The following is a 15,611-nucleotide window of genomic DNA, read 5'->3' on the forward strand; positions in this document are numbered from 1 at the left end:
TTGAGCTACATCTGGATGAACACTGCCCACCTTAACCTGCATAAAGAGAAGACAAAAATAAGATTGGGGTTAGGGTTAGGGTCAGGACTTTGACTAGGCCACTCCAAAGTCTCCAAAGGAATTGCTGGTGTGTTTTGGATCATTGTCCCGCTGCAGAACCCAAGTTTGCTTCAGCTTGCGGTCACAAACAGATGGCCACACATTGTCCTTCATTTTTTCATGGTTCAATTTATCACAGCAAGTCTTCCAGGTCCTGAAGCAGCAAAACAGCCCTAGACCATCACACTACCACCACCATATTTTACTGTTGGTATGATGTTCTTTTTCTGAAATGTGGTGTTACTTTTACACTAGATGTAATGGGACACACACCTTCCAAAAAGGTAAACTTTTGTCTCGTCAGTCCACAGAGTATTTTCCCAAATGTTTTGGGGATCATCAAGATGTTTTCGGGCAATTCTGAGACAAGCCTTTATGTTCTTTTTGCAAAGCTGCAGTTTTCATCTTGGAACTTTACCCATCCATCCATCCATCTTCTACCCCTTATCTGGGGCCGGGTTGCGGGGGCAGCAGTCTAAGCAGCGACGCCCAGACTCCCCTCTCCCCAGACAGTTCCTCCAGCTCTTCCGGGGGAATACCAAGGCGTTCCCAGGCCAGCCAAGAGACATAGTCCCTCCAGCGTGTCCTAGGTCTTTCCCCGGGGCCTCCTCCCGGTTGGACATACTCGGAACACCTCCCCAGGGAGGCGTCCAGGAGGCATCCGAAACAGATGCCCGAGCCACCTTAGCTGACTCCTCTTGATGTGGAGGAGCAGCGGCTCTACTCTGAGCTCCTCCCGAGTGACTGAGCTCCTCACCCTATCTCTAAGGGAGCGCCCAGCCACCCTGCGGAGGAAACTCATTTATATTTATATCCCTGTATCCGGGATCTTGTCCATTCGGTCATGACCCAAAGCTCATGACCATAGGTGAGGGTAGGAACGTAGATCGACTGGTAAATAGAGAGCTTCACCTTGCAGCTCAGCTCTTTCTTCACTACAACAGACCGATATATTGACCGCATCACTGCAGAAGATACACCGATTCAATTCAATTCAAGTTTATTTGTATAGCGCTTTTTACAATAGACATTGTCTCAAAGCAGCTTTACAGAGCATAAACATAGAGCAGAAGGGGCCGGGTCACGGGGGCAGCAGTCTAAGCAGCGACGCCCAGACTTCCCGATCCACCTGTCGATCTCCCGCTCCATCCTTCCCTCACTCCTGAATGAGACCCCAAGTTAAACTCCTCCACTTGAGGCAGGAGCTGTCCACCAACCTGAAGGGGGCGAGCCACCCTTTTCTGGCTGAGAACCATGGCCTCGGAATTGGAGGTGCTGATTCTCATCCCTGCCGCTTCACACTCGGCTGCAAACCGTCCCAGTGCACGCTGAAGGTCCTGATTTGAGGAAGCCAACAGGACATCATCATCTGCAAAAAGCAGAGACGAAATCCTGTGATCCCCAAACCGGACTCCTTCCGGCCCCAGAGTGTGCCTAGAAATCCTGTCCATATTAATAATGAACAAGACAGGTGACAAAAGGCAGCCCATTGTTCCTCCTGAATCCGAGGTTCGACTATCGGCCGAATTCTCCTCTCCAGTACCCTGGCATAGACTTTTCCGGGGAGGCTGAGGAGTGTGATCCCCCTGTAGTTGGAACACACCCTCCGGTCCCCCTTCTTAAACAGAGGGACCACCACCAGAGTCTGCCAGTCCAGAGGCACTGTCCCCAACCTCCACGCGATGTTGCAGAGGCGTGTCAACCAAGACAGCCCCACAACATCCAGAGACTTGAGGTATTTAGGGCGGATCTCATCCACCTCGATGCCTTGCCACTGAGGAGATTCTCAACTACCTCAGTGACCTCAGCTTGGGGAATTGACGAATACACAACTGAGCCCCCAGCCTCTGCTTCCTCAGTAGAAGACATGTCGGTGGGGTTGAGGAGAACCTCAAAGTACTGCTTCCACCGTCCGAGGATGTCCCCAGTCGAAGTCAGCAGATTTCCACTCCCACTGTAAACAGTGTGGGCAGGGCACTGCTTCCCCCTCCTGAGGCACCAGACAGTTTGCCAGAATTTCTTCAAGGCCAATCGATAGTCCTTCTCCATGGCCTCACCGAACTCCTCCCAGACCAGAGTTTTTGCCTCCGCAACCACCTGGGCTGAAGCTCACTTGGCCCTCCGCTTCCTATCAGCTGTCTCCGGAGTCCCTCGAGCCAACCAGGCTCGATAGGACTCCTTCTTCAGCTTGACGGCATCCCTTACTTCCAGAGACGCCAAGAAGGTCGGCTACTCTACACTGCCATTTGGCCCGTAAGCACAAATAACAGAGAGAGACAGCGGTACAGAGAATTGAAAACGTTTCATCGGATATTAAGAGGCAATTAGAGGCAAAAGCAGTGAAAGAGTTTGACTTTTTTCGTTAGCCTGCGATGAAAGCATGGACGTATCTGACACTGCCCTGTTACTGATTTTTTTGAGAGGAGTGGACAATGAGATGATCGTGAGTGAAGAGCTACTTGACCTCCAGAGCCTAAAGGACAAAACAGGAGGAACATATTTATTTGCTTCTGTTTGTTCTGCTGTAGATGACATGAAACTATCGTGGAATAAAGTCACTGGGATTATTACGGATGGTGCACCTGCCATGGTTGGCGAACAAACTGGACTAGCAACCCTAGTCTGTAACAAAGTCAACAAAGGAGGTAAAGCTATAAACTCCACTGCATTATTCACCAACAAGTTCTCTGTGCTAAACATCTGAAATATGATCATGTTATGAAACCAGTGATAAAGACTATTAATTACATTCACACCAAACCCCTGTGCCACCGCCAGTTTCAACAGTTTCTACTCGACATCCTGGCTGAATGATGTAAGATGGCTCAGTCGGGGGTCTGCACTGCAGCACTTCTACTATCTTAGGAAGGAAATCGGACAATCCTTGGGAAAAAAAGGACAACCAATGCCAGAACTATCTGATCCTGTTTGGCTGGCTGATTTTGGATTTTTAGTTGATATAATACGACATCTGAACGTGCTAAACACGAGCCTTCAGGGGCAAAATGCAGTGATAAGCCAACTTTATTCACACATCAAAGCATTTGGGATCAAGTTGAAAAGCACCTGTTACAAACGCAGCCCAATACCACACATTTCCCAGCACTGCAGGAAATAATGACCAGTTTTCCACAACATCAGCACAGAAATACGGAGGTATGTAGCAGAAATCTCATCCCTGGCTGAGGAGTTCCGACAGCTGTTTCAGGATTTTGCAGCAAATGAAAAGGAGATCAAGTTTCTTTCTTCTACTTTCTCTGTGGACCCTGATGACTGTGTGACATCTTGCGCATCAAAGCCACTTTCTTTAAACCCGACCTGGGCTATTTCCTACAGTCGAGATCTCAGTATCACCCATCACATTAGTGCAGGCAAGTTATTTGTTTAGCCATCTGAGGTGAATAAATTCTAAGATCTCTGTGAATTTATTTTTTTGTGATGATCAAAACCACAGTAATATGCACCTTTTCATCTTTATAATCTGTTGTATAATTATGTTGGCTTTGTAGAAGCCAACATTCTGTTTTCCTATTTAAGCTTAGACAAAAATTTATAAAATTTAATGCGGTCTAGGGCTTTCGAGCCACATGCACCAAATTCGGATATGTTGTAGACCCTAGTCTGAAATTTGTTGCTATTACTTTTCTAAGCGATCCGAGTACCGGTACTTCCGGGAACCAGGTCTCAATGTGGCGTTTTTTCCCCATAGACTCCTATTATAAAATTTGGAGGTTTATAACTCGCCAAGCTTTCGAACTATCTACACCAAACCCGGCCAGCTCCTTTAGGGTGATACTCTGAACAAAGTTTTAAATTGGTGTACCGACTGGCCTTTCGGTTGTGCCATAGCCCCGCCCTCAAAACATGCAAAATCAAAAAACTTTTTACAACAATGACATGTGACATATCAAAACACTCAGAACAATGAGGGGAACTTCCTCACGGGTATTCTGATGACGTCACATGACATCACGTGAAAATCAAAAATTAGCACAGCATGAACATGTGACATATCAAAACTCTCAGCTCAATGAAGGGAACTTCCTCAGGAGTATTCAGATGACGTCACATGCTCGTCTCCACTTGCCTCGAAATGTTTTTGCACCCTATCTTTCTGTCCACTTGCCTCCAAAAGTAACACTGACCCTTATGTCCACTCGCCTCCAAAAAGCACTGGCCTTTGCGAATACTTGCACCATCAAAGCCAACATCGTTTGTCATGACAAACTTTACAAATCTAGTTCATTTTGTTTTTGAAAAGTGAAAGCCTTTTTCAATAAAGAAAATCATTAAATAGTTCATTTGCATTTAATATTAATGTTTCAAAGAATGTCAGGCTGAATGGTCGGCCCCACATATTTTCTCCTCACTAAATCTGGCCCTCTTTGCAAAAAGTTTGGACACCCCTGATATACAGTAGAGTGTGGTAGGCCTCATTGTCATACCAATCTTCCTGCCTACCTTGATGATTATGAGCAGTCCAATTTATGGCAAACACGAGTCAGTCCACCAAGCATGCTGCAGGTGACAGATGAGGTCACGATAAGGGCATAATTCTTGTTATGCAGTTAGGAGGCATTTACTTGCCATCAGGAAGTGTCTCCAGTCCTGTGAGCAAGTATCCGTGAAGCATCGTGGAGTAATGGCCATCAAATGCAGATGAGAGGGTACCATTCCAGCCTAGGGCATTAATGTCTCTGACTCAGCCAGTGCAGTCCTCACTCTATCACCGACTTTGGGAGGAGGGCACCTTGATCTCATCTCCCCAGAACATCTGTCCTACCCCACGTCAGTCTTCTCAGCCGCTTGGAGAGCACATGCTGGTGGATTTCCTGGGTAAGATGCTCATTGAGCTACAGGTGATGAGGAACCACTTACAGGCTTAGCTGCCTGCTCCGCAAGAGCCCCACCACCTACCTGAGCCCACTGATCCTCGTGATTCCTTTGTGATTCCTTTGGTGGTTATCCTGCCAAGTATGCCCCCCCCCCAATCTGCTTTCTTCAGATCAGCTCCACAGACTAATGGAAGTAGTTACACCCCTGAAGCAGGTCGATATGCATGATGGAGTTTTGAGCACGACATGGCAGTTCACCCTTATAGCAGCTACGATTTACAGAGGCCTAAGTCTATGCACATAGCTTCTACCTTGCATCCTGAAGAGAAGCACCTTACAACTAGGGCTCTGGATCCAGCCACTATGTGTCAGTCAGAACACAGGAGATAGGCTAGGGGTATTAGAACCTCCTTAGAATGCAATTCTGACCTCCCGAATTTCCCAAAAACAGTATGTGTTGACCTGTTAACTTCCCTGCTCCAGTTCTTTCAACTTGGATGACGTAAATAGAACAGCATTACATCCCTAATTAATGTCAGTCCAATCCAGAGCTACTCCCTGACCCCTCCTTTCCTTGCATCTATGGTTCCTAGTGCTAAAAGGAAAGGAAGGAAGGATGCAGGTGGAAACTGGAGCTGGAATACAGTGTTCTCTTCTCAGCTGCTTGGAGAGCACATTCCTGGTCAAAATGCTCAGTGAGCTACAAGTGAACCACTTACAAGCGGAGCTGCCTGCTCCGCGAGAGCCTCACCACCTACCTGAGCCCGCTGATCGTCGCGATTCCTTTGGTGCTTGTAATCCTCCCGAGTATGACCCACCTGCTTCCTTCAGATCAGCCCCACAGAGTAAGGGCGGTAGTTACACCCCTGAAGTAAGTCAATATGCATGACTGGGTTTAGAGCATGACAGGGCAGTTCACCTTTATAGCAGCTACGAGTTAGAGAGGCCTAGGTCTACAAAGCCTATGCTTCTGCCTTGCATCCTGAAAGAGAAGCAACTTATTTGCAACTACGGCTATGATCGACCCACCGATTCCAGTCCTTGGAACTAACTTGGCTGACTAAAATAGAACAGCATTACAACTCTAATGTCAGTCCAATCCAGACCTACTCCCTGACCCCACCGCTCATCTATGATTCATAGTTCTAACAGGAAAGGAAGGAATGATGCAGGTGATGCTGGAAACTGGAGATGGAATCTAGTGTGCTCTCTCACTCAGCAGATATGTACTATGGTGCATATTTGGAGGCAAACGGATGGAATGCTTCCACCCACCCAGTGTAATCCTCAAGTAAACCTTTCAATTTCTTAAATCTACAATAATTTTTTTTTAAATTACATACCTAACTAGATAGAACCTAACATATGTACATGAAATTAAATTCTTGCCAACCAAGGTCCAAATTACTGTCACTGCTCTATAAGTACATAAGTATGGATGCATTTTTATGTTCTAAATAAGACAGCAACATGCCTCTGAATACAAAAGTCTGCTTGTTTATCCTTTTCAGGAAAGCGCATGGGATTTTTTATATTATTATATAATCCCATTTGTGAATGCACATGTTTAAAACCAGTCAGGAGCAGAACTTAAAGTACTAAAGTAGTAAAACAAAAACAAAAATAAACATGAACAGTGAGGATAGGAAATCTTGGTCTGCTTACCCAATAATGTATACATTTAATGATACATTTTATAATCTGGAGATTTTATTAACAACAACCTTCAGCGTATAATTTTAGACCATGGGCAAAAAACACATTCTAGTCTATCTAGAAGGATCTGGAGAAGGAATGAGTATTTAGAGGGTTTACTTGGGCACAAGGCCACGAGACTGGGGGTAGAGTGGGGGTCCTGAGCTGGAGAGGCTGTGAGCTGACATGGGAGTGTTCACTTTCTTTCCTGTTTTGGGACAGCTGGGAAAGAAGGAATTAGGGCAGGAGAACAAAAAAGAGATAAGTTTGTAATGTGCTATGTGAAGTTCAAAAAAGTAATATAAATACACACACATACTCGTATGTATGTACGTACAGTGCGTACGTACGTACATACATACATATGACCTGTCTTAATAGATTAAACAAGCTTTTCTTTCTGCAGAACTGACACTCACAAGATTGTTTTTCTTTATTGTGCCCTTCTGAATGAGCTCTAAACACTGTTGTGTGTTAATATGAAAGTATACATTATGTATCTCTCTTTATCTTTACTTGCATTTATCTACATATGTCCAGTTGCAATCAGAAATATTCAAATATAAAATAAAGACAGAAAATGCATAATGTAAAGCTTACTGAGCGTTTTATGGCCTAAAGTGGAGTTATGTGTGGAACATAATTAAGCCTTTGGGAACTTAGTAATGATCAATCATTTGTTTCAGCTGTGATGTATATATAAACCCCACCAATGAAGGTATTCAAGATGAGTTTCAATCATGAGAAAGACAAAAGGGGCTTACACAAATGTTGAGGGAAGAGATTATTTCATCACACCTGAAGGGCCTTATATATATTAAGAAAAATATAATAATAATAATAATAATAATCTAAGATAGACCATTGGGAGCATTATAAGAAGATTACAAATCATGGAAGAGCTGCAAACCTGCCTGGCTGTGGCAGAAAGCCCCAAATTCCATGGGGCCTTTGCCAACTAAGCCAGGACAATGACAACTAAGGAAAAAACCCTGTGTGACTGCAAGACACCTACAGGATGATCTGATGAAGGTTAGTACAAGTGCTTCTGTGCCAGTGACGTAATGGCAGGACTCCAATACGCACTCCACTCTTGACCACAAGGAACATCAAAATTTGACTAAAATATGCCAAGGAGGATTTGGTTAAGACAGCAGAGTTTTGGGAGACAATTCTATGGACTGATAAACTCAAGCTGGAACTGTTCGTACACATGGACTAGCAGAATGTCTGATGATGTGTGGTGTTTTTTCTGCAGCAGAAACTGGCAATCTTGACCATGTACCTGGCATCATGGATTCCCAGAAACACCAGGCCATGATCCCAGGCACACAGAAGGCAGTTGCAGAATGGAAGCCATCAAACATCATTGAGCTAGAGGCTTTTGCACATGAAGAATATGCAAAGATTAGAATCGAGAGGTGTAAGAAGCTTGTCAGCACTTTTGTTAGAAAGCAAACTACTAATTAACAAACGTTTGTTAGAAGCAATAAAAACTAAAGGATGCTCCACTAAGTACTGAAGCTGGGGGTTGAATAATACTGCACGTGTTGACTTAAGAGTTAAATTTTTCATTTGAACTTTAAAGTTAACTGGTGTTAAAATAAAGGAGTCAATAAATATTTTGTTATTTAATGAACTTGCAATTTATTGTCATTATCGGTCATCAACATCACAATATTGTCTTTTGAGGTGAATATTTCTGATTACAACTGGAGAGAGAGAGAAAAAGAGAGATACTCTGTTTCTTATGATGAATGGTTTGCTGGAGCTCTTGCGTTAATTTCTGGATCTGGCATTAAAAACTTTAATATTCCATTCTTTGCAAGCCTCAGCATTTTCTTAGTCTAATCATTAGTCTAATCAAGCATTGAAAAGTGACACAAAATGCCTATTGACCCCCTTTAGAGGAACACAGTTGATGTTTCTTATAACTTGCTTGAACTGAGCACAATGGGAATCAGAGTCATCGTCACGTCAGTCAGATACACTCATTGTGTCAGACAGGACTACATAAAGTCACAGTTCAGAAACAGGGGTATTGTAGACAAAGGAAAAAATTAAAAATGAAAGAATCCACTATGAATTTGTTCTCACCTTGTTTTTGGTTTCTTGATGAATCCAGCTTGGCCCAAGGCCGAAGCATCTACTTGAATGTCACCCTCTTCCCTCAATGCATCTTCTAATGCAGCTGCCACCTTTGGTGCAATCATGGGTTCCTCGTACTCTTTAGTGGTGCGTGTGGGCAAGTCAAGTTCCAGCATCAGGATATTCTCAGCCTAAGAAATAGGGTAGGGGAGTAATTAGAAAGGTTCTGAATAAAAAAAGGAGGTTTCTTATTTATTGCTTATTGAAAAAAATCTAACAATTAGATGCCAATGTCTCTTTCATCTCAAAAGTCTCTCTCAATGTTACTACTAGTAAGTAAATTATTGAAAATTTAAATTATTGACATTTTCACACATCTGACCTTGCTGTGTGCTTGACCTTGTTTGGATCAATTGCAAAATCTAATAGTTTTATCTGGTGGTTACAATGATATAATGATACAATGAAGCTACATGCACTGATCAGCTATAGTATTAAAACCACATTAATATTGTGTAGGTCCCAAAACAGCTCTGACCAATGGTACAGCTCAGATTGACAAAAAACAGGGGGTAGAATGCACAATCTGACCCGTCTATGGATACTTATCTATGGACCCATACACCAGAAGCTGGGATGCACATTGTTCGCATCTTTAAAAGCATTAACATTTATCAATTTGTGCTAAAGTAACACTTTGGTGGGATCGGGATAGAGAGGCTAGCTTTAGCACCTCAATGTCAACACTGACCTTTTGGTGCCCATGACGCAGTTGCTTTGTGTTTGACCACTTTTGGTGGGTACTAACAACTGCATACTGGGAGATGCTCTTACCGGGTCATCTAGCCATCTTAATTGGGCCCTTGTAAAAGGCGCTCAGACCCGAACAATTAATTTGTGAATGATACTGTGTAGACCATTTTGTGCAAAGTTTATAGTCAAATTACCTTGCTAGCCTATTCACAGCATTTGTCCATAAATAATCTATTATAAATTATAATATTCAACTTTTAATTCATTACATGATTGTTGTCTCAATCATTTATACTGTTGCCTTTTAAAATGATTCATTTGCTATGTTATCCAATTGCGACATTCCTATTGCCAGCACTATGTATGGAGTATACTGGTATAGACGCACCCTATATCTGGGTTCAGGGCGCATCATCATGGCCATGCATGCATGTTGACTGAGCGGCCTCCTGTACCCGACTACAGACACTGGTCTTCTCATCATCTGCTGGTCACTAATCAATGGATGGACAGACAGATAGATGGGGGGAGAGATAGAGAGAGAGAGAGAGAGAGAGAGAGAGAGAGAGAGAGAGAGAGAGAGAGAGAGAGAGAGAGAGACAGTGAAAATTAGAATTCTAATCATTCTTGTTGTTACAATAAAACGTCTGCTACAATGGCTATTACTGCCATTTGATATGCTATTAATGCTATAACTATTGATAATATTTGTAATTTTATTACATATAGATTTGTTATTCTTAAACCCTATTCTTGAAAACATGCAAATATATATCTTAAATTGAGAATGAGTTCTCATGAAAACAACCAAAATGCACAGTAAAATTTAATCAAATAAAGACCTGTCCTAACACAGCTACTGTTCACAAACATGCATTTACATACTCTTGAACACTGATAATGGGTTTCATTTTCCAGATGTCATCCTCCTCATCAAAGGTCGCCCTCGAAATAATCTTATTCTTCTCCTCCAACGGAATGAAATTCTCAATGATCAAATGCCTGGTAAGAACAAACCAGAGGTCAAAGATCAATATGTGCCTTCGGGAACAAGCAGTTCTTAGTGTTAATGAACTGAAATTTAGTTATTTCAGGCTCCTACTTTCAGACAGTCTGCTTCACCACAAAGATATATTAATTCCATAGAACCACCTTCACAATGTTTTCTATGAAATATCCACCTCTAGTTTATACCAAGACATGCACACACATTCAACACCACCATAATAGGGAAGAATGTAAGATTCGTAGGTGCTTCCACTCCTAATGCATGCAAGTGGACAAGATGCCCCATGATAAGAGCATAACTGATCAGCAATACATTCTATATTTCACAATTTTAGAACAGAATGAGCAGCTCTGTTTTCTTGTTTTCTGCTGTCTTGCAAAAAATTTTTTACTCCTGTAGGTAAAAATTAATTGCAGAAGGGATTGTGTGACTCCTGTTATGCTGTAAGGAAGAGACAGAAGGATGTAAATGCCTTCATACTTCAGTTTGAGTTCTCTGGTTAATTCGTTCTGTGTCTGCTCCAACTCTTGCCTCTCTTTAATATGTACCTCCTGGACATCATGGATCTCTGCCTTCACGGCTTGTAGCTTTGCGAAGAGCTGAGCAAGATAAAGAATGCGGATCAATTCAAGAACTAAATGTGTGCTTACAGAAAAAAATACATTTTTCAGGTTTAGTCATGGATGAACATAAAAGTGGAAGCAGGAATATTTCTGTATACAACTTCCATTTAAATAAAATGAAAGATGTTTATATTAGAATTAGAATCTTAATAGCTGTGCCTCTGATATGGTAGCAGCACAGTTGTGTGTGGCACTGGGATAAGTGTATCAGGATCATTACATCTACTAATTGTAACAACAAGAGAGCAGTGTAAATTAAAAAAATAACTTTTTTTTTTTAAAAAGCTCAGTACATGAGCACTTTTACCAACATGAGAAGCCCTATAGTGTCAAAGTCACTGCTGTGTGGAAACTCACACTATCCAAAGCAATCTGGTCATCTGTGTGCAGAGTGGAACTTTAACAGAGTATGCAGTGTTAACCTTTAGCACCTTCATTAGGCTGGATATAAATTAGAGATACTTCCAATTCAAACATTTTTTTAAATCACATCTTGTACCTTTTTTAGTTTCTTGGTCTTTATATCAACTTCCTGTTGCAGCGAGCTGTATGTCTCCTTCAGCTCAAGAGTCTCTTCATCGCGACACTCCACCTCTTGTTGCATCTCCCGTTCACACCTTTTCTATTCAAATATACAAGAAATCCAAACAAAGTAGGTATACAATGCCATCAACCAATATGTACTAAATGTTTTTTTTCCAGAATCATGGTGTATGTACAACTTCTACTGATAGATCATAGCTTTTCTTGTAAAACAAAAATAACACCATTTAACATAGACATTTGCTTCAAGTGTAGCCAAAAGAGAAGAAGCCAAGAAGTTACCAATTACAATATACAAATAAATATTACTCACATATTACTCACATTATACACACACACACATTATATATATACACACAAAGGAAGGTTTATTACAAACATATGGTAGATTTTTACCTGTTCTGCAATTTCCTGCCTTTTCTGGTCCAGAATTCTCTGCTGCTCATTAGTGTGGTCAACAATGTTTTTCCCTCCAACCAACAGCTTGCTTTCCATAGCCTTAGGGTAAGAGTAAAAAAGGCCATGAGAGAAAAATGTTACAACTCTAAAACTACAGGTTCTTTAGTGACTGATGCTTCTGCCAAAGTAAATGCAGAAACGCCTATAGAAAACTCTTATTTTAAGAATTTTGTAATATTAGGGCCACAATTAGCCCTTTGAAGTTACCTTGACTTTGGCTGCAAGCATCTCAGATGCCTCCTTTTCCCGATGGAGATCATTCATCTTCTTCTCCTTCTCCAACAGCAGTCGCTGTTTCTCCTCTGCCACCAGACTATGGTCCTCCATAATGGCTTTCTTCTCCTTTTCTAGGTTCTCCTGCTGCTCCCGCCAATAATCATCTATGGTCTTATCCCCACCCGCCCCTTCCTCCTCCTCCTCATTATCATCATCATCCAGTTCCTCTCCTCCCTCCCCAAGTCTCCTCTTCTGCCTTTTCTTCTTCTTTCTCCCTGCTCGTTTCTCCAACTGCTGCTTCAGACGAGCTTTTTCCTCCTGATACTCCCTTAGAAGGGCGTCCTTGGGGTCTTCGTTGATGCAGGGTTTGTTTTTGATGTTTTTGGCACGGTTTGAGTAGCGTAGTGTAGTTAAAGTCTCCTCTACATTGTATGAGGCTGGTCCAATGTTAGCCACCATGACAGTGCGGGCATTGCCTCCCAGCGAGTCCTGTAGCAGACGCGTGAGCTTGGAATCTCTGTACGGAATGTGGGAGCTTTTGCCATCCACTAATGCAGAAATGACATTACCCAAAGCAGACAGGGAGAGGTTGATTTTGGTGGCCTCCTTTAGTCTTTCTCCTTGAGAACCTGTTTTTGCCTGCCTTTCACTTCCTGCCAGGTCAACTAAATTGAGTTTTCCAACACGGATGTGGTTCTCCCCATCTAGACCCAACTCAATACACTCAATAGTGATGATAAGTATGGCATGAGAACGGGAACTATGCTCATTCATGTTGGTTGAGCCAACTGAACGATTTTGGTTACCTACATCCATAACATGCTCAATCGCCTCGACACATCCAGTGTCAAATGAAGAAAGGTCTTTGACATAAACACCTGTGTCAGGTCTCTCTTTCAGCTCCAGGCGACGAGACTGGTCCTTGGCTAGCAGGTCCCTGACCTCCTCTTGGTAAATCTCCAGGTATGATGCCCTGACCAGATATTGCTGGTTCTGTGATCGGGAGATATGTGTAAAAATGTGCTCAAAGGAGTTGGGAATGACTCCTCTTTTTTCTGGGTCACTGCGTACTCCTTCCATTGTATATGTTTTTCCTGTACCTGTTTGTCCATAAGCAAAGATGGTGCCATTGAATCCCAACAACACTGACTCCACCAGTGGTCTGAAAGTCTCATCATAGAGGTCAACCTGCTTTGAATTCCAGTCATAGACCGAGTCAAAAGTAAAAACTTTGGGGTGTTCATGAGTGGACCGGCTTCTTGGATTACGCACTACAATCTGACCTAGATTTACATCTACAGACACCACGCTCTCAAAGTTTGCAGCACGCTCTTTTTCATTCATCGGGCGACACCGCACAACAACCTTCACAGACTCCGAGCTCTTGCTTCTAGACATAATTGCGCCTACTTTTACCTTCCTGGTGTTGCTGGCATTGATGTATTTGCTTGCAGTATTACTTCACAGTGATGGCACTTTCAGTATCATAACCTGCAATGAGAACAACCTTATAGTGAAGACTAGTGTTACCAAACTTTGTGTAGTGGCTTAAATAAATATAGATTTGACTTAAACAACTGAAGAAATGTAGCATTTTTTTTTTAAACACCAAATTAAAAATGAATTAATAAAAATAGCTAAACTGTTTCAAGTCACCTGTTGAGGTGACTAAAAAAGGCAAATCTGACTAAATTCACCAAATTGGCATCAACACTGATTACATTACGAACCCAGCCTTGACTGAAATCCTACAAATCCTAACAATTAAGCTAATGTGCCTGTAGACCTTTTAGAGACCATTTTAGTTGATTTCATATGAATGATGGCAATATAACGAAATATGGCAATAAACCAGATTCTAACTCTGATTCGGTCATAATAACCAGTATGAATGCAAATGTAATATTTTAAGTATAAAGCATGTTGCTGTCTAGATTGCATCACACCCATTTAATTTTTAGTAGAATTACACTTTTGCAAATGTAGGTAACTAACAAGCTAGCTAGCTAATGCTAGTTGAATCAGCACACAGATCCTGGCAACCTCATTCTGTAGCTGCCTAGCAACGGCAAACATTCACTAGCTTAGCAAGCTAGCTCCATATTGCTGTCACAGTTTCGTGTAAAACAACACGTTAATAATAAAGAACTTTACCTGCACACCTAGGCGACACCTCCGTCAGACATTTCTGCATATTCCTGCACGACCGCTACTCTGTGATTGAAAGTGAATGAGGTGTAGGTGTGAATGTATGTGTGCTTGTGTCTAGTGGATACCGTGTGTTTGGATTAGTTTTGTATCATTCCATAGAGAGTCGGCTCTTTGAATCGGCTCTATTGGGTGAACGTTCAGAGCTGACTTGCTTACTGAAGATGTAACATTTGTAAACTTTAAGCTTTTTTTGCCCCAATTGAACCGAAGTTTGTACTTTTACCATAACATTTTTAATTTGTTTAGTCTACAAAAAGTAGTGAAATACCATTTAACACCATAGGATTTCTTACCTAAATAAAAAAAAGGTTCATATTTTACACCCCGTGTGTTTCACTGGTACCTGATCACCAGAGGTGGGTAGTAATGAGTTACATTTACTCCGTTACATTTACTTGAGTATGTTTTTGAAAAAAATATACTTCTAGGAGTAGTCTTAAATCACTATACTTTTTACTTTTACTTGAGTAGATTTGTGAAGAAGAATCTGTACATTTACTCCGCTACATTAGGCTACAATGAGCTCGTTACTTCTCTTATTACCTCTTTGGTATTCTATGCATCAATTTTAATGGTTTTATTTTGACAAAGAGAGAAACTTCCGCTAAGGCTCTACCACGTGACTGTGTTTCACCAATCAAACGTAGTTGTGCAGTCTCGTCATGTTCGTTCTAGTTCTGCCTGGTAAAAAATATAAAGGTTTGGAAATTTGTGTTACTTGTGCGTATTTATTTTTTATTATTTTATTTATTAAGTACTTGAATTTACCTGAATTATTTTAATTTAAGCTATTTTGTAATTAATTCATTTGAATTTATTTTATTGATGGGATGAGCCATAATTTGCCTAAAGATTATTTTGTATTTTTGTGTGCCTGATTGTTGTCTTGTATTAAAAAATAAATGACATTACTCAACAGTTACTCAGTACTTGAGTAGTTTTTTCACCAAGTACTTTTTTACTCTTATTCAAGTTATTCAATTATTTGGATGTCTACTTTTTACTTTTACTTGAGTCATATAATTCTGCAATAACAGTACTTTTACTTTTAACAGTACTATTACTTTTTGGCTACTCTAC

At 41.5% G+C, this 15,611-nt stretch overlaps 1 protein-coding gene across 1 annotated transcript; it reads right to left on the bottom strand.

Moving 5' to 3' along the window:
- Positions 1-6,622: 6,622 nt before the first annotated feature.
- LOC113641872 (kinesin-like protein KIF3B) lies at positions 6,623-14,678 on the bottom strand. The gene is made up of 9 exons (XM_027144957.2): positions 14,475-14,678; positions 12,312-13,811; positions 12,042-12,143; positions 11,602-11,724; positions 10,960-11,078; positions 10,356-10,472; positions 9,859-9,964; positions 8,727-8,908; positions 6,623-6,851 (listed from the first exon to the last, which is right to left on the bottom strand). The coding sequence occupies exons 2-9, from the start codon at positions 13,716-13,718 to the stop codon at positions 6,746-6,748; spliced, it is 2,262 nt and encodes a 753-aa protein (XP_027000758.1). The 5' UTR covers positions 13,719-13,811; positions 14,475-14,678; the 3' UTR covers positions 6,623-6,745.
- Between the last annotated feature and the right edge of the window lie 933 nt (positions 14,679-15,611).

The sequence above is a fragment of the Tachysurus fulvidraco genome, chromosome 23 (assembly GCF_022655615.1).
Source record: "Tachysurus fulvidraco isolate hzauxx_2018 chromosome 23, HZAU_PFXX_2.0, whole genome shotgun sequence".
Taxonomy (NCBI): domain Eukaryota; kingdom Metazoa; phylum Chordata; class Actinopteri; order Siluriformes; family Bagridae; genus Tachysurus; species Tachysurus fulvidraco.

What these genes read in the sequence shown, in the direction of transcription:
- LOC113641872 (XM_027144957.2), bottom strand. Translation starts at nt 13,718, where the DNA reads ATGTCTAGAAGCAAGAGCTCGGAGTCTGTGAAGGTTGTTGTGCGGTGT. An exon ending in GGCAGGAAATTGCAGAACAG is followed by an intron (nt 11,725 to 12,041) that starts GTAAAAATCTAC and finishes ATATTTGAATAG; the next exon opens with AAAAGGTGTGAACGGGAGAT. An exon ending in AGACCAAGAAACTAAAAAAG is followed by an intron (nt 11,079 to 11,601) that starts GTACAAGATGTG and finishes TATCTTGCTCAG; the next exon opens with CTCTTCGCAAAGCTACAAGC.